Source organism: Accipiter gentilis, chromosome 20, assembly GCF_929443795.1.
Source record: "Accipiter gentilis chromosome 20, bAccGen1.1, whole genome shotgun sequence".
Lineage (NCBI taxonomy): Eukaryota > Metazoa > Chordata > Aves > Accipitriformes > Accipitridae > Astur > Astur gentilis.
The window spans coordinates 20,029,239-20,047,644 of NC_064899.1; the positions used below are offsets into that span (position 1 = coordinate 20,029,239).

Consider the following 18,406-nt stretch of genomic DNA (forward strand, 5'->3'; position numbering starts at 1 on the left):
TTTTGTGAGCTCTAAAGGCAGACCACGGGGGGAAGAGACGAGAGCTGGGGTAGGGGGCCAGCCACTTGAAAACCTGATGCTGGAGAAAGGGCTTCTGAAATGTTAAGGAGACTTCCCGACACACCACCGCCCAGCGGAGCTGAAGAAATTCCACTACCATGAAAAATATTCTGTGGCTATTAAACAGCTTTTTTTGCTCGCATTTCAGGGCATCAGAAGGGGAAATGAAACAACATTAGCTGCTTCCTGACTTAACAGAAACCTTGGAACAACCATCAACACACACTTATACAATCAAGACTATACAGTGATGTGTATTTAACCATTTTATCTTTCCAAATAAGCAAAGGAGATGAAGTACTATGTTGCAATTTTCAAAGAATACTGATTGCCCTCCCCCCCAACAAGAATTCATTGCACAGAATTTTCCTTCCATCCATTCATGTAACCAAAGGCTGCTACCCCTTAGCATAGTTCTTGTTTTAAGTACAGCATCAGAGAAACGGGGGTGAGGGGGTGGGAGGTGTGTGCAATGGAACAGCATAGAAATGCAGGATGAAAACAGTAAGTGAGCTTTCAAAATATACCCAAGAGGCTGTGTGTATGCTGAAGTTCACCATTGTATTACTACAATTAAAAAAAAAAAAAAAACAAAAAAACACAAACCAAAACTATTCAGGGCCAAAAGTACATTATTGATATTCAAAAACCCCACTGCATTCAAGATGACATGACAATACTGGAGAGAAGAGAAAAAAAAAAAAAAAAAAAAAAGAGAGACACTAAAATGACAACTAGAACCCCTCTGTACATTCATAGTACCCTATAAAAAGCTAAAGAGACATATTAAACTGAAACGGACAACAAAAGTCTTCCTGGAGTTAGAACTACACTGTTTCAAGGGATCTCTACAAAGCTCAACTCGAGCAACAAAGACTATTAAATAGTATTAATGCTTAGCATGCATTTAGCACTTTGTGTGTTCAACACGCACCCCCAGCCCCCCCAAAAAAACACCAAACAAAACCATACTGAAGAAATGGGAGAAGAATTCTGCCTGTCCCCACACGTGGTGAGGCTGCAGCAACATCTGTCCTGCAGCGGGAGAAGACGTCCTGCTTCCTAACCCTAGCCCCACATGGTGGGATGAGGCAGAAAGGACGGCATCAACCACACCGTGGGTATTGGAACTACCTTCCCAACGGGGGAGGACAGACCGATCTAGTGGGAAAGCAGCACTACACGTATGCCGCGCTACATTTTAGAAGAGGGGCAGTACACAGAGTGGGAATCACTGTTGTCAGCGTCAAAGCTGGGACCCCAATTAGCCCATAACCTGCACCAGCTGCTTGACGCACTGACAGCCTTTGCTTCTTCACAAACTCAGGCCACCTAGGTCAAGGTTTAACTCCCATGTAAAACTGTTTATTAGTAACACCAAACAGCTACACAGTAAGAACGAGAACGAATATGAACAAAAACATAATTTTAAACACTCCCCCTCCCCCAAAAAGTCCCTCCCACCCCATCCCATTTAATGGTAAAAAGAAAATGTATGACTGGTCCCAAGTGGCGAGCAGAATATGAGATGGAAGGAGAGTCCAGTTTTTTTCCCTACTGGTATGTAAAAATCAGGAAGTACTTTGGCAGAAGCTAGATAGATAAAAGTGGACCACTTGTAAAAGAATAGGGTAGAGTTTTTACATTTAATTTCTTTCTGAACTTAAAATCTGCCTCGGAGATATTATGGAAAACACTTTCAAGTTTTAAAAAAAAAAGCCATTGGGGACATGAAGGCCTCATTGTTTTCCCCAAACTTTATATGTCAACACATACACATGCATAAAAAAAAATCCTTACCTCCCTTCTGAGACATTAAATCCACACAATGTTTCTTGGAGAGGGTAAAAAGAAAATGTAGGTCAAGATGTTGAGATAGGGATTGCTTCTGAAAGATGAAAGCGTAAGAGGACTAAGCTTTCATTCCTTATGTTTCTTTGAGATTTCAAACAGAGTGTTATTTGATAATGGTTCCTTTCAGAAAATTGGAATTTAATATAGCTAATTATAAGTTAGAGAATTAATGTACAGTCAGTACTCCAACTGAGCTGGTATACCATGGTGATGCTTTTTACCAGCATGTCCCCAGTGCTTATTATAGATCTTTTCACCAAATACTAAGGCCAATCTGCTCTCACATTAGGCTGGATGGCCCAGAAGTAAAGGGGGGGGGGGGGGGGGGGGGCGCACACGAGGGTAGGAAAAAAGAAATCTATGATCTCCACAGCTGTAGCACTGAGCCTGCAGCAAGGAGCCTGGAGTTGTCCTCACGGCACGGCACGGTGCAGGAACAGACCCTCCCACTTCAAAGGGAGCACAGAAAATAAGAGGACAAAGAATGAAAAACACAAGTAGCTGGAGAGGAATAGTACACAGAGAAAGAGGAAAACATATCTTCCTCCTTCCGATTAAAAGGGAGGGAAAAAGACAATAACAAAAGATTAAGAGTATAGGCAAACACAAAGGGAGGGAGTACTCCCAATTGTCCAGTATTAACATGGAAGTATCTGAGAATTATTTGTCCTATGAGCAATCATAAGTTAAAAATCCTGACCTACATTTCACAGAGAACAAGTGGTATAAATAGGAATATCCCTCACAACAGGCACCCGCAACAGATGCAGCTAGATTTGGACCAGGAGCAATTTCTCTGCAATTCAGAAGGAAGCCACGTGTCAGTGTTTCAGGGACCTATGCAGGTTTGAGATGCTCTGTTTCTAGAGATGGCACAAAAGGTGTTCAGCAGCATCTGCTATACATCACCGGCTAGTACGTAAAGTAAAACTGTAGCTTGCATAGTTTTAAACACAGATCGTGCTTGAGTGAGTTTTGAGGGGAAAAACGTGCATCACTTGAAGCTCTGCAATCCGCAAGGTTCCACCAGCTTTCCCTTTGTTTTTCACTGTAGTTTCCAACTAAATACTAAGCCAGTATTTTTCCTTACGATCTCTGATGGATATATGAGCTCCTGCAATGAAATCCTGTCATTGACCAAGGCACAAGCTCTGCGTTAAGGTCTCAAAGGGCCATACCCAGTTTCTTTCTCAAAACTCTACCTACGTTCAGTCAAGCTATAAGCTTCTGGGGGAAAAAGGGGCACATTTTTGACATAATCAGTAGCAGTTTCTTACACATTAGCAGATTAATTCCTCTGAAGGCATGTGTTATTTGGCGTGTCCCCACCTAGTTTAGAGCAGGACATTGCCTACAAATGTAGGTGTTGCCTTCCAAAATATTCTTCTTCTCCTAACAGGCCACATCAGCACAAAATCTGCTCCCCATAGAGGGCACCTGCCCCCTCTTCATACTGGAAGAATTCCCCAAATCCTGCTGAACTTGGCACTACCACCCAAACCCAAACCTTGGGGCTGAAGAGTGCTCACCTTTCCTTAACTTCCTCCTTCGAGCTGCAGAATAGCATTCACTTTTAGAGAAAACAAACAAATGAAAAGCTTAGTGCAGTCCTTCCTATCATGCTTAGCTTTTTAGGGAACTGAAGTCTTCTCATGACAAGAGGACACCAAAACAGTACTTTTCCGTTGCTTTCAACCTGAGTAAAGGGAAACAGGGTCAGCATGGAAAATGCCATCTCCTTGAGTCTACTCTCTGGTTCCCATTGCCTGAAGAAGAACCTGGTCAACCTAGGTCAGGAGGGAAAGAGGTGACTGGACAAAAGCTGAAAGCTATTTTCCTAAAACCTTGGTAAAGTTTTTGAGTTCTTCGTCTGTACTGGGAGAATTTCTCCTGGAAGTAGCAAAGCACAAACTGAAGAGCAGTCTGTCTTTCTCAGCAGAGTCTGTTCCTTTTAACTTTCCCTGCAAATTTAGGTTTTCATGAGACTATCCCTACTGAGTCCAAGATGATTTGAGAAGCTTTAAACAGAAATTTACTTAGCAGTTATAATTTTGATCCAGCCAGATGGTAACCCAGCACCATCTCGACATCCAACTATGCCAGGGAAATTGAAGGACTGCAAAACCATCTTTCCCATAAACCCCAATATTCAAGTTTGCAGTCAGTATCTTAAACTCCTTTTTCCAATCAGTCAACTATTCTAAAAAAGTCTGCTTTCTCGGCTGTTAATGGCAGACGCCTAGATCCGTAACAGAAAGAAAGGTGGTTTTCTGCACTAAGCAATGCCTTAACTAATGGCCCATTTATTCTACTTTATGAGCAGAGTATTTGTATATAACCCTGTGTTACGCTCTGGATGTTAATCAACCTTCAAGACTTTGCATGCCAGTTTTATTGGAGCACCTTCCATGCTGGCATAAAGGGGACTTTGTACCAAACAGTCTTCCTCCAGCCTAGGAGAGATCAACATCAGCTTGCAGCAAAAAAACCTCTCTTTCACAAAGAACTTTTATTCTTCAGTTCTGGTCTCTTGTTAATGAGACTTTAAATATTCAAGGACACTGCCATACTGTTCAAAGGTAATCTATGAAGGAGTGCATTTAAATCTACAGTTGCAAATGGGCTGTGTTTATCTACTTAGATAAGACAGCCTTGTTCATTTCAATTAGAGAAGGTCAGTTCCAGGCAAATGTAAACTGGCATTTGAAGTTCACCCCTGCAGGACAATGAGATGAGGTAAAGCTTCTGGGACAGGTTTCCATCTAAATAAAACTTGACAAGTAGTCCCTAACCACAGACCTCGTTGCTGCACAAAAGGCCATCTTCAATTGATTTTGAAGAGTGGGGAGAAGAGTAGTGACAACCATGTTTCAAGAAAATTTGGAATTCAAGCCACATTCTGGTAACTTCTATCCCTTATTCATGGTTTCCACCTGGAGGTAATCACTGCTGACCTCCCGAGATGTAAAGAGGCAGAACTACTGTAGAAAGCACCAGATTTTATTATCTTGGCAAAACAATAAAGCTATTTGCTTACTGTCCTGTCAAGTAGATTGTCACGTTAAAGAGAAGAGTTGGGACTCTTCCTTGGAAGAGAAACGGCACGTTCCTGGACAGATGCACCACAGGAACCAACAGTAGGGAAGGGAAATTGAGCCCTGCATGCAGGCTGTGTAACAGGAATATGCCTCTCCCCAAGCTCAGCCCACTACCTTATGATGCTTCAGGTTTGAGGCTCTGTGCAACCCTACTGCTTCCTTCTGGCATACAGAGCCAGAGCGCCTGAAGCTCTGAAATGAGATCCCAACATCACAGCAAGGTAGCAGGGGTCAGGAAAAAACAGAAGGGGATGAAATTTCTCTTCAACCCTCTCCACCCAATAAACCTGCATCTGTACACATCAGTACAACCCAGATGCCTTTTCTCAACATCCTCCTGTATGAGAGGACGTGCTTCTACCATTGCTCTAGCATGCTCTTGCTAACATTGTGACAGCATTTCCACCCTGAAGCAGAAAGAAAATTCCCATATTGTGAAGAAAGGGAAAAATTGTACTCCCTCTGTGCCATTTTCATCACTTTCAAGCTTCTTTCAATCTCTCCACATACACAGCAGGCATGACATAAAAACACTGGGGTGCTTTGCAGCCACAGTAAACAGATCATCTTTAAAAACAGTTGGCCATGAAATGCTTTCACCTTTCACAGCACCAGAGGAGACAACCACTGTCTGAGGGAGGTGTTGTAGGAAGAACCTGCTTTTGAAGCAACCTGGCTGAAACAGAGCACATCAAGGTGCGATTTACCTCTAATACATCTGGTTAGACACAGGCACACAAACTAGGAAGAGGCTGAACTGAAATGTTTTTAATGTCAACTGCTACTGAAGCTCAGTGAGGGATGAGCAAAGGAGGAGAAAAATGCAATTAAATGCTGGTGCGGTCTTTGGGCATTACTCAGAAAGGCTCGCTAAGGCCAAATCTTTTGCAGGAGAAGTGGCATATCTCCTGGCTTCCCAAATTGCCTCAGAGGTCAGCTGAAGAGGTTCCAGGAGTTTGCCAGGTCTGTGCCCCTGTGGGATCCTTGGCAGATTGTTCCAGCTGGGCTCCTTCCAGCTCTTCTCTTTTTCCATTTTAGTGTATAGCTTGAATAAAGAAAACAAGATGAAGGCTTTCAAAGATAACCCGGTCTTTCACAAACAGATGCAGAACAAAGCACAGGAAATTCTGAGCAAAGTAAAAAATGAATGTTGTCTGTTCAAGACTTATCTGGAATGAGTTAGCCTCTTAGTGGACAGATCTGAAACATCACACAGTCCCAACTGCAATTGCAACGCTAACAGTCTTGTGAGGGGAGAAAAAACAGGATGGATAAGGGTGGAAATTCAGCTGCCTTTACCTCCTGGAGCTGGAAACTCCTTCAGATGTGCCAGAAACAACACCTGTGAGTCAAGTTTGTCACTGTCATCCTGTCACCCTAAGCACAAGGCTTCAATATCTACACCTTTGACTGGGCACCCCCCTCACAATATTAAATTCATTTAAATTGGGAAATAAAGGACATCAAAGGCAGGTTATTGAAAACATGTATTCAACTAATTCTGGATACAATCTCACACTGACTGCATGTAATAAATCTGTGCTAGTCAGACACACAAAAAAGATTTTAAAATGCATGTGCATTTATTATGATGTAGATCAATCTGCTATGACTTAACAGTATACATGCTAAGCTACATTTATTTTTAGGAAAACATTCACCCACAAGCTTTGGGAAGTATCTGATATGTGATTAACCTCTCATCATCACCAGTTATCAAAAGACAGCAGTTATTTCAGAACAGTTTCTTGGAGGAGATTTTAAATCAAGAAGATCCCACCGAAACATGGAAGCATGACCTCAGAGCGCAGACCAATCTCCCAGGCTGTTACGAGCCATGAAATGAACATGACTAATTCCGGAAGAGTTTCGTTCCTCAAAAAGGCAAGTGAATTTCTTGCTTTTCACAGCAGAAATTCTACGTTCAAACATGGGTTCATGACACCTAAGAATAACATGATACTAATCTACTGATGTTTTCAGTTTACTGCACGTCACTACAAGGATCCTCAAATCCATTTTGATTGGCAACCCATACGCTTAACAAGTCAAAGCCTGGGAACACAAGTAATGGAGGGTATTTGAGGTGAAGAGTAAGGTGCATTGGCAGCTGTGTCAAGCAACTTGCGGAAGTGGCTACTGTGCCCATCAGCAGTTACAGCCATCTGTCACTAACCTCTACCTTTCTCTTTTAAAAACACTTTAGTGCCAGGGTTGACACGATGAGGTTTACAGCACACATGACATCTGCTCTGATTAAAAACAGCCTAATGGCCTTAAGAACGTCATGCTGGACTGAACAGTTCTCAAACTCTTTCCACACTTTGAAACAGCAAGCCATTTCTAAAATGCTCCCCACGCCAAGGAAAAACTGCTGTGGAGATTCTAAGACACAAGACAGGCCCTTGAAGACTTAAAATGTGTTCTCTCTAATACTCTGAAAGTGCTCCACAAAAGGTAGTCTTGTACCAATAGCTCAAAGCTATAGTATAAAAATAATTAGCAAAAGCCTTATTCAAAGCTAAGCACAGACACAGTTTCAGAAAATACAGTTCCCTAGGACTGACTGCAGTAAACTGTATTACACAGCCTGTGTGTATGACTGAAACGTCTCTCTGCTTTTACTTGTGAAACTGATTTTGTTTCCTGTTGCATTCCTATATTCTTAACAGAGTATGCTATTTTAATGACTGAATTTTTCTTTCCCTGCTGTTTTTCTGGTTATAGCCCTTGTTGTCTGTCCTTCAAATTAACAACACTAGTTATTTAAAGCACAGTTTCCTTCTGCCAATCATGGGCAGTGGGGGAGCAAGAGGAATACTGAGATTTAAACCCTCTTTACAACAGCAGCTACATATTCCGACCTGCAGACCTTTGATCTCCACTAGAACATTTTAATAAACACTAAAATAATAATAATGATGATGATGACCATTGGGCATCGGACAGACAGAAAGAGGTAAAGTGCCTTTCTCCCTACTCCCATGCCTTCTGAGAACTATTGCCTTTAAACAGAGAAGCACTGTGCTCACTGTGTCTGAGCATACTGATGGATTGCTGCCTTCTCAACTTTGTGTCCGCACTTCAGGCAAGTTTTACAGCTCTTTCAATAGCCCAATCCACCAGGCAAATAATGGTGTGGAACTTGATCATTTACACTACCTTTAACAGCTGTCTAATTTTGTTTTGATTTCTATGTAAACCACAAGTTATCTCTTTACCTCCTCTTAATACAAAACTCAACAGCTTGAGAAAGCAGCCAGCACCAACCACCAGAATGAACTTCATCCACCCCAGCCTGTCAGCTTGAAGGACAATGCTCTAGGCAGATCTCTCTGGTTTCTAACATCCCAATAAAAATCTATTTATAAAAAAAAAAATTATTAACCAAAGAAATGGTTGAGTTAGAATCCAAAGCGGTGTATTTCGCTTAATATTACAGTCAAAGAAACAGCTTTGCATAAGTTATGTCTTACTCTCGTTTCTAAAGTAAGCAAACTGGAATTTGACAAAAGGTACAGTTTTTGACAGAGCTGGCAATCCTACGAGGTAAAACCACCACCATTCTTTTGGCTGCACATGCAAGCCAAAAAGATGCCAGGGTGCAAATTTAGGCTGGCTGGCAATCTTATGGCTGCCAAAGACAGAAGGAAGCAGTTTACCAGTCTGCACTCAAGGGTGCTCCCCAGACTGCTGATACAAACAATAAATCCAAAGCAGCAGCTATGCAGAATGACCCTCTGTCAAGGCAAACAAAATTGTTGTCCCCTGTTGGGGTTAAGGCGGGGGGGATGGGGATGTTTGTTCTGGGGTTTTTTTGGTTGGTTGGTTTGGGGTTTTTTAAGAAATACATAAATCTAACACCTATGGCTGTGAAGCACTCCAACAAATTTTTAAGCTGCATCTTTTTTTGCTCCTATTTCTGGCAACTGTTGTCCTTCTAGCATCTGAGGCTGTGGTTAGACAAGACAACTGCGCCAATCCTAAGGCTGTGGTTAGACAAGATGACTACGCCAACCAAGCAGCTTGCTACTATGAAAAAGGATGAGTCTGGTCTCCTCCTCCTGCAGCTTTCAGTCAAGGTACTCCGGCCCCTCATTTCCACCAAATGAGCATTCGGTGCTCATCCAACCTTTTGATCAACCTGTGTAGTTCATTAAAAACTAGATGAAAATTATTTCTTTTAAAAAAAAAAAAAAATCACTTCTCTGGGCTAGTTTCCTGCCACATCAGTACACTGAACCGGCGGTACTGCATGGGCAGACAAACGGCAGAGCCAGCATAAGGCAGGAGGCGAAAGGAGGGGAACCAGACCCATCAGCTGCTGCTGAACTCTTTCCCACCTTTCCTCACCTTATTTATTTTAGGCCTACAATAAACGCAGTCTCTTACAGATTATGCACATGCCTCTGCAGATTCTTCATTGGGGTTTTCATTTTCCATTACCTACAATTAGCAATATGCAGAGAGACAAGATTATTTCTAGAATTACTTTGATTAGAAATACACTCAGGGCAATGGCAACTCTTCTTAGATGGCCATGAAATGAAGTTTTAAGAAAATTAATTACACAATTCCTCTGTTTCTCTGGTTAAAAAAATATCCACCTTTGAGAGAAAAAGGACGATGAGTGTCCTGCAAGAGAAAATTTTCTGGCAGTCTTGCCAAACACTGAAATTGTATTAAGACAGGAGCACAATTTGGACATAATCGAATTGGGTAGTGATCACTGAAGGTGTAATTTGGCCTGCAGAATTTTTATAAGCGGTGATGATGGAAGAGGTAAAAAGAGCCTGTGTCAGTCGATGAACAAGCAAGTCCCTGGCAGGCTCGAAAATGAATTCTGTTCTAAAAAACAAAGAAAGGAAAACAGATTTGGAAATTTTCAGTGGAGCCCAACCCCAACATCCTGTTATTTATTTGTTAATCTTTAAATTCACTTGACAGCAAGCACCAAAGTGAAAGTAATGTTGCATGCCATGACAAATCTGCTCAAATGCTTATTTTCTGAACCTTTTAGTTGAAAACATCTATATTTAATCACAATTTAAAACTAGCCAAAAAGGCTGTTTACTCTGAACATAAAGGGGAAATATTGCAAAGTTGAAAGAGGTATTTCTGTTTCTGTAAATGCATTTTAAAAATCCACTTACACAGACAAGGGTCCTTGGCACACTTACAATCTTCTACTAAAGCTTAGGAGACAGACAGACATTACCCACTGTCAACAAACGCAATTTCACATCAGTGATGGAGTGAAAAGCTCCCTAGACAAACATTAGCATAAAGCCTTCTTCCAGTATTTAATTGCAGCCTTCAGAAATAAGAGAGATGAAGTTACCAGTATATTTGAACCATCACAGTCAATGAAGAGGACTACTTTCTTGTTCAAAATTAAAGGCTGGGTGGTGGTCCACCCTACATGTCTGCACCAGGGAGGAAGGAGGCACACGTCGCTCTGGGCACACAGGGGCACAGCTGAGACAACAGCACTTCTCTGAGGGCTGCTGTGTTTTCATCTGTGCAAGTGGGAAGAGAAGAGACACAGCCTCAGCCCAGATAAGACCCGGTTGCCCTGCTGGCAGCTGCTGCCAAACCCTCATAGTTGGATTTTGGCAAATAATGCACGGCATGGAGCCGGAAGCACCCGGCTTAGCTGTGCTTAGGCATTTCTACCACACGTGTCGCAATTTTTACACCATGCCTGGGCCAGGGAAAAGAGGTTTCACCAACAAGTTGGAGTTGGATGAATCCAACCCCCATGCCACCCTACCACCAGGCACCTTCATTTTGACCTGGCCCGCTGGGGAGGCATTGACAGAAACCCCCGGACAGCAAGCAGAAAACACTTGAAAATCTGTGCAGCAATGACACAAATAGCGATTTCCAGATAGCACGGCTGCCTGCCCCAGCCAGCCTGGCCAGCCAGCGCAGCAGCCAAGGGATGATCGGACCCAGGTGTCAGAGCAGGCTGCTGCCACTGGGTCCGGCACCACGGTCCTGCCACAGGCTGCCTCAGAGACTCCTGCCTCTCTGTGCAGAGACATTTCATTTTTGGAAAAAGCAAGCCTCCAACAAAAGTCACATTAGCTTTTGTGCGGGAACAGCTGAGGGAAGGAGCAGACCAGCAGAATGGAGGAAGGGGCACCACAGCCATTCGTGGATCAACCATGACCTCCATCGAAGTGCTGACATTGTTCCTTCCTTCTCTGTTTAAAGAATACACATAAATAAATTACTTAAACAACCCTAAATGTAAGGTGGATTCTCTCAGAAGAGCAAAATTACATATTTTTGCTCATCTCTATTTATTAAATCAGCAAGACTTCCAACTTCTGCCTTGAATCAAAGCATTCCCTCACATACATTTGGTTTCCCACCTAGATCATGTTTGCCACAAGCTCAACCTAGCTGCTATGTTTGGAAATTGCCATGCCACCTTTCCAGGGCAAAATATAGCTAGTGAAAACGCGCTATCTGCTCAAATAATTCTAACATCCCGTTTGTCATCTCTGTAGATTAACTAACCACCTTAAAGAAGCAAACTTTGGCACTTTTTCCATTTATGAAACACTGGCACTTCTATATCACAAATTTCTTCTTTATCGCAAGTTTTGAAAAACATAATTTAAAATCTTATATCATAAAAATTTCCTTTATGATACACTCTTTTGGAGGTACTACATTTCTCATAAACAGAATACAAGCAATAATTACATCTTTCATTGCCTTTTTTACAGCCTTATCTCACATTCTAAGCTACACAAGAAGAAAACAATTTCCCAAGGGAATTGGTTTTCCTTTTAGACGAGGATCTCTGAAAATTGGTATCACTATTCCAAACACCAATTCCTATTCTTAAAATCCTAACACAAATGACAGGCAGCAGTAATCAAAATCACTAAAGAGGTCCCTCTGGGTTTTCCAGCACATGACCTTGTTTCCATAATCACGAGTTCCAGTATCCCATTTAGGTCTGCAGAGGGTTTCTTGACAACCTGCAGAAGCACCTCCTTCAGACATTATATTCCCACATGCTGGAGAGAAACACATAGCAAACAAAGGCATACAGTAGGGTGTTATTCTGTACTCTGCAAATATCTAGAGTCAACATAAACATGCATGCAATATCTCCACCAACACAACAGCCATAATGCACCCAATCGCCCTTATTTTTAGGATGAAAAATAACTGGCAGCACAAACATGTAAGCAAAAATTATCAGGTGAAAAGGAGATATAAAAAAGGTAGGAGTAAGAAGACCTGCAAGCACACCACCAGCCCCAAACAAAACCCTGCTACTTTAATCAGAACCACTTAAGCAACACAGTTTCAGCCACAGAGTGAAAATGGCAGGATTGTTTTCAGGATAACAAATATCTTTAACAGAGAGGTGGAGACAGCCAAGGTATTATAATGCATATAATCTCCAGAAGTAATTTGAATTTTTTATTTGTGTATTTTAAATTTTATTTTTATTACTCAGAAAGGTGTGGAAATTGTCTCTGTGCCACCACCAGCACATCTTAGAGCTTGCAGAAACCTTAGTACAGAAAAGACTCCTGTTAATGGGTTCATCTCTCACATTTAAAATGAACTTGCTTTTCACACTAGCAAAGATCTACTATTATTCCAGCTACCAAATCATTCATGATACTACTGTACCCACAAGCTGAAATACCATTGACAATCATTTTCACACAAGTTTAGTTGTAGCTTGGCAAACACTGGCAAACCAACTTTTGTAGCATGTTTATGCAACTTCAGCCACTTCAAATCCATAAAAACTTCTTAAAGACACCAGTTGCAAGAGGCTGGTGCATATTTTACCTTCCTCCATTGCCAAAAGTAAGTACTTTCTACTGAAACAAATTACACGTTGCAAATCTATAAATAAATAAATTTAAGGGATGACAGTTACAAAACCAGAACAAAGAAACTCTCTCTGCACTACAGATGGTGGCACTCAGATCAAATCCTGCTACCAAGTTGCTCATGGTCCCCTGAGCTGTCAGAAGTTACGCGAGGCCAATCCACGCTTCCACATTGAGCGGTGAACTTGGAGAGCTTGAACCCAGCTCAGACCCCTCCTTCCCACACCTGGAAATGGTTAACCATTTGCCAAATGGTTAAATTTGCAACAACAGTGCCACCGAACTGGGAGGTGGTCTATCTGATTTTCAACAGCTGAAGGAGCAATAAGCTTTAGAGTTCACTCAGGACAGCAATAGGGTTGTGCAGCACAAAACCTACGCTTTCCTTTACATTTGCAAGGCAAAGCACCCTAAACAGAATTCAAGCCAGGGGAGCCCAGGTTTGCAGAAGCACTGAACACAAATTATTTCAGCTAGATTTCCCCTGCCCCCATTCCCGAGAACTATGGGTACTGAATATTAATAAAGAGATCGCTCACATAAAACTATAGTTAACTGCATGCTACCATTTGGATCAACATGCAAGAAACACTGGTTGTGGCCTGCATGTTGGAACAGAGGACATATGCGAGGAAATATTTTTTTCACTCCAACAGTATGAAACCATGGATCTAAGGCTCACCCTTAAAATATTACATTTCCCTAAATTCAGAATAGTTCAGTAATTTCTTAGGGTGACCTGCCCTTTCCTCAGTCCACAGAGACCTGTGGATTTGAAAATACATGGCTACGTTTTTTTAAAAGATGTAATGAACAAATTGTATGTTTAAATAGACTGTCTTAATGCCACCACACAATATCAATCCTCCGCTCTTTTGCAAATCTTTTTTCTCTGTATAATGAAACATTCTTCCAAATCTCAGTGGATAAAAAAAGCTGTTGGACAATGATGTTGAAATACAGCAGGGCTGAGACAGGACATTTAAAGAATCATTTAGCAAACAGAAAGAGTAACACAGAATATAATTCTGACTCAAAAAAAAAAAAAAACCAAACCCCCAAAGAACTGATCACCTACTTCTGTGAAGGAGAAAAAGTACCAAACGCTATAGTTCTCGATGCAAGAGGCAAGCTCTGAAGACACAAGCCGTGCCGCTACCAGAGGAAGCCAGTGGCATACTCTTCGTCTGGTACCTGCATTGACACAGCATTCCCAGCCAACTCACTTTTCATCTAAGCTGCCTTTGGAGAAACTAGACACCATAAAAACCTCAGTCATCCTGTAACCTGGCACACCATCAAAGCCTCCTAACACACAATTACTGTGCTTCACGCCTTTAGACTTTTTTCCTTTGACTAAACAAAACCCCCACAATGGAATAAGAAACTTTCCAAGAGAAATTGTGTTTGACAGAAGATCAATGATGCGGAGGTGTTGGAGGGGAAAAAAAGCCAGTGCTGTTTTGTGTACACCTCCAAGCTTATTAATGGCTTGCTGCTAAAGCTAGATGCCCCTGCCCATCAGATCAGTGTTTGATATTATTACTGAACTCAGAAGTCTGAGGTCTTCTTTAATCACATTAAGGAGTTTGCAATTGCTTACGCAATACAGTAACTTTATTACGGTGCCTGTAGTTATCCAGCCATTCACCTAGGGTTTTGCCTTGTCAGCAATAACACTCCATGAAAATGCAGTGAAATTTGACTCACCATGTCAGAAACACAAACTACATATAAATATGAATAACCTACCAAGTAAGCACCCAGCTGCTGCTTTAATGCATTAGCACATGTATAGTTATGCACATGCCTAAAAGGAACTGCCGTAAACCTCTATAAAGAAACAAATAAGCTCTTGCGAGTGAAGAGAAAACCATAAGCCTGCCCAGAAATCTGAATCCTGCTAGTCACTTTCAAGGCTCAAGCCAGCATGACAAAGCCTTTTCAAGAAAGGGTTCCTTGTCAGGGAGCGAATCTGAAAGAGACACACTTTATATTCACCTCTCAAGACACCATGGCTTTTTTAAGCAAGCTGTAAGGGAAGGGGGAGCAACAAATAATAATTGGCCAAAGGATTAAATAAATAAAATTAAACTCCTTTCGACCTCCTGTCATCTAGGCTTGTCTGCATCTCCTTTTAAAACCTTTAAACAACTGCTCTGTGAACTGCTAAACTAGGGGAGTCCAGTGTCCCAGCATTTGTGTCATCTCAGTGCTTTAAGTCTTTTTATGTAGGTCCTATGCTACTTCACCTCTGGACAATAGACAGCGTGGACTGAGATCACTCCAGAGATATAGATGCTGCTTAGCCAGTTTCTTGCATCAAAATGATGAGAGTAGGCAAATTCTATCCGACTGTCCTTCCCCAAGATAACTGAAGCCAATCACCTTTAAATGGATATCTTCTCTGTCAACATACTCAGCACATGAGGGAGCAGACTGACCAGAGAAGCCTCCTTTTCCACCGAACGGCAGCCTGTCCCTGTTCTCCTGCCTGACACCAACCCTCCATCCTGATCCCCACCTCAATCGGTCTGCCAGAAACCAAAACATATGAACTGTTCAAACCAGGCATTTTTAAGCACTTCAGAAACAAGTTCTCCTGTGCAGATCAAAAGGGCACAGTGCATGCCAGATGGTGCACTGGTCTCCTTCCTCACTATAGCAGAAGGACCGCATTGAAAAGGACTGAGTCCTTCCAGCGGTACCACAAAGGCAGCTCACCGTTCACTGCCTTGAGGCTCCCGCTAATGCCATCGCTGTGCTGCCGCTTCTGTGCGTTCTTGAACTCCTTCAGAGATAAATAAAGGACCTTCCGTACCACCCTCTCCTCTGACCAGGGAATCCCATCGCTGTCATCCTAAAGAAGACGGAAATGGAAAGGAGACATTAGTTGCATGCATCTGAAACAAAAACCAAAACAAACAAAACCCAAAAGCCTAGGGCTACACAGATTATTTTTAATAAAAAAAAAAAAAGGCTTAAGAAAAATACTGTGTAACAAAATGCAACCTAAACTTGATCAGCTCTACCAGAGAACAAAAACATGACTATTATCAAATCAGAGCATTAGTCCCTCTCATCCTTTATCCTGCAAGTGATCCTACTGATCCTGCAGTAGCTGTGTACCAGGTGTTAAGACAGGAGGTAAAACTTATTTGTTAAAATCCTCATAATGAATCCCTTACAGAGAAATTTATCACAGCCAGGAAGTGCTCTCCCAGATAATTAAGGGTGGGGTGAACCACTAAATTGAATGTTGCAGCAATTTAAGAGGTAACTTTTGTGAACCAATTTCTCTTGTTGCCATTTTGGCCTTTGCACCTCTTGGCTCAGGATTTTTTTTTCCTCTGGTTTAGCGATTTGCATTTATTGCAGCATTACAATGAAGTTGTACATTGTTATCAATGAAGTTATTCTGAATTTATCCAAGTGTAAAGCCAAGTGGAATTTTGCCCACAGGGCATATGCTTTCTGCTTTATTTTTAGGAGACAAATGCAATATTGTCAAAAGGAATACTAGTGTATGTCATATTTAGTACTTGCTTTAGTTAAAAGATTAATTCCCTGGAAAAGCATTTCCCTAAAGCCTTTAGCATTCAAATAAATTAAGTCAGCAAATTGATATAAAGACATAAGCAAGATCAGGTAAGTCATCATATTTTCATAAGTCCTATAATTGTCTCAGGGCCTTTAAAAACTACTATTTGAGCATTCTTACCCTTGAATTCTTCACAGGCTACATCATTGCCAAGCAAAAAGATTAGCATTTCTAGGCAGGCCTCATTTAGGTAAGTGTAACACAGCATACTGCCACACTGCAACAGAAACCCCAAAAGCCCCACTGGCGATCCCCACTAGGAGGTAGGGGAGTTTAAACCATCCTGCATGTCAAAGAAGTGACCAATACCATTAACTTCATTCACCCATTGATAGCTTTTTCTTCACTCCTCTAGTGAGATACTGGCATCCAGCTGCTGAACTGTGATCAATAACATATTCCCCCCCTCAAAAAAAAAAAAAAAAAAAAAAAAATTGCATGACAAATTACCTGACGGGAGCAGGGGCGAAGGAAAGAAGAAAAAAAAGCACAACACAATGAGTGCAGTGAAAGCAGCCAGCATTTTGGCAGCAGGATGTGCATTTCACACAAGGGACAAGCTACTGTACTTTGAAGAAGGCTGAACTATGCCCAGGGAGCTTTAGAGCACAGGCAGCTCTGGGCCAAGAAAGCAAACTTTGTAACCCAACACCCACAGCAACCAAAAAAGAAAAAAAAAAATCTCCAGGCAAGCATTTTAAAAGGACTAGTACATCCAGTTATTTTGTCAACAGAGGTTTAGACAAACAACTCTGGCTTACCATTTTGCTGCCAACGCAACTTCAGCCCTAACCAGAAGCGACACTAAACATGGGAGGGCTGCAGCCTGCTCGATTTTAACAAAGCTTGCCCAAAGACGCCCCATTTACGTTCCCAACAACACGGGCCTGTTGGGATGTCATGCTTTTCTGTTTTCACAGAAACTACTTATTAAATCCTCAAGAGAATCACGCTCAGTTGGGAAACAGTCATAAGCACCTCCAGCACCTGTCTGTGTTACAGGCACAGGACCGCAGACAACGCTCATTCCCTTCACTGCCATTGGTACAAATTCCCTGTATAACGGGCAGCAAACGTGAGGAAGACAACAGAGCCCTCTGGCCAGGCACACTGCTCCTGACCCTGAAACCTAGACAAGTTACACAGAAACCCTAACAAGAGGCAACAAAACCACCACCCTGTATTATTATATACTTTAAGCCAGGCATACACAAGGCGTGTAATGACTGAGCCCAGTTAACATGAGGTGTACTCAGAGACATGCCGCTTTCCTTCACCCCTGTCAGCCTGAGGCCTCTGTCCTGGGAAACACCAGGCCCGTCCCAGCGCCACAAACAAATCCCTTCTTCCACCAGACCCCACAGTCCCTGGGGAGCTGGAAGTTGCACGAAAACATCCATCAGTTCCCAATCCCACTGGCCCTTTTATCCCTGCTAAAAATGCAGGGGGAAAAAATATAAAAACAAAGAAATGAATCCCACTTAAATCCACTTTGTCATGACATGGCAGCGCTCGCTGTTTCAGCAGTGACAGGGCGAAACCCGCTGACAGGATTGATCTTTAAATCGGCACGTGCCAACCTGGTGGCCGACTGCAGTGGGTGAGTGACCGCTGGCAGGTAAAACGCTGGTGATGGTCCCTCCTGCAGGAGGGAAGGAGAGAACAGCCATGCAACCAGACGCCTCTCAGGTCCAGGCCACCCTCTCGAGGTTTTTCCGTGAAGGGCCTGAAGTCATCCCTCTCCCCAGACAACGTGCCGGACATGCGAAAGGACGGCGTGCAACCCAGCACCCTGTTTTCTGAGGGACAACGACATCGAAATGTCTTTCTGGTGCCGGCTGCACGGCTCCAGCCCTGCTGCAGGAGACGCTCCTGCCTCCCCACCAGTCTGGGGGCTGGCTGCATGGGCCACAGTGACG

The 18,406-nt window shown here is 42.5% G+C and overlaps 1 protein-coding gene across 4 annotated transcripts in view; it reads right to left on the reverse strand.

Annotated features, from left to right (window-relative positions):
* Positions 1-18,406, reverse strand: part of JARID2 (jumonji and AT-rich interaction domain containing 2) — a 225,212-nt gene that overhangs the window by 112,953 nt on the left and 93,853 nt on the right. For all 4 annotated transcript variants that reach the window (XM_049823873.1, XM_049823872.1, XM_049823875.1 and 1 more), the window contains one exon: positions 15,611-15,746. In XM_049823873.1, the coding sequence (XP_049679830.1) occupies positions 15,611-15,746 (136 nt within the window). Of the gene's footprint in view, positions 1-15,610; positions 15,747-18,406 lie in introns of those variants that run through there.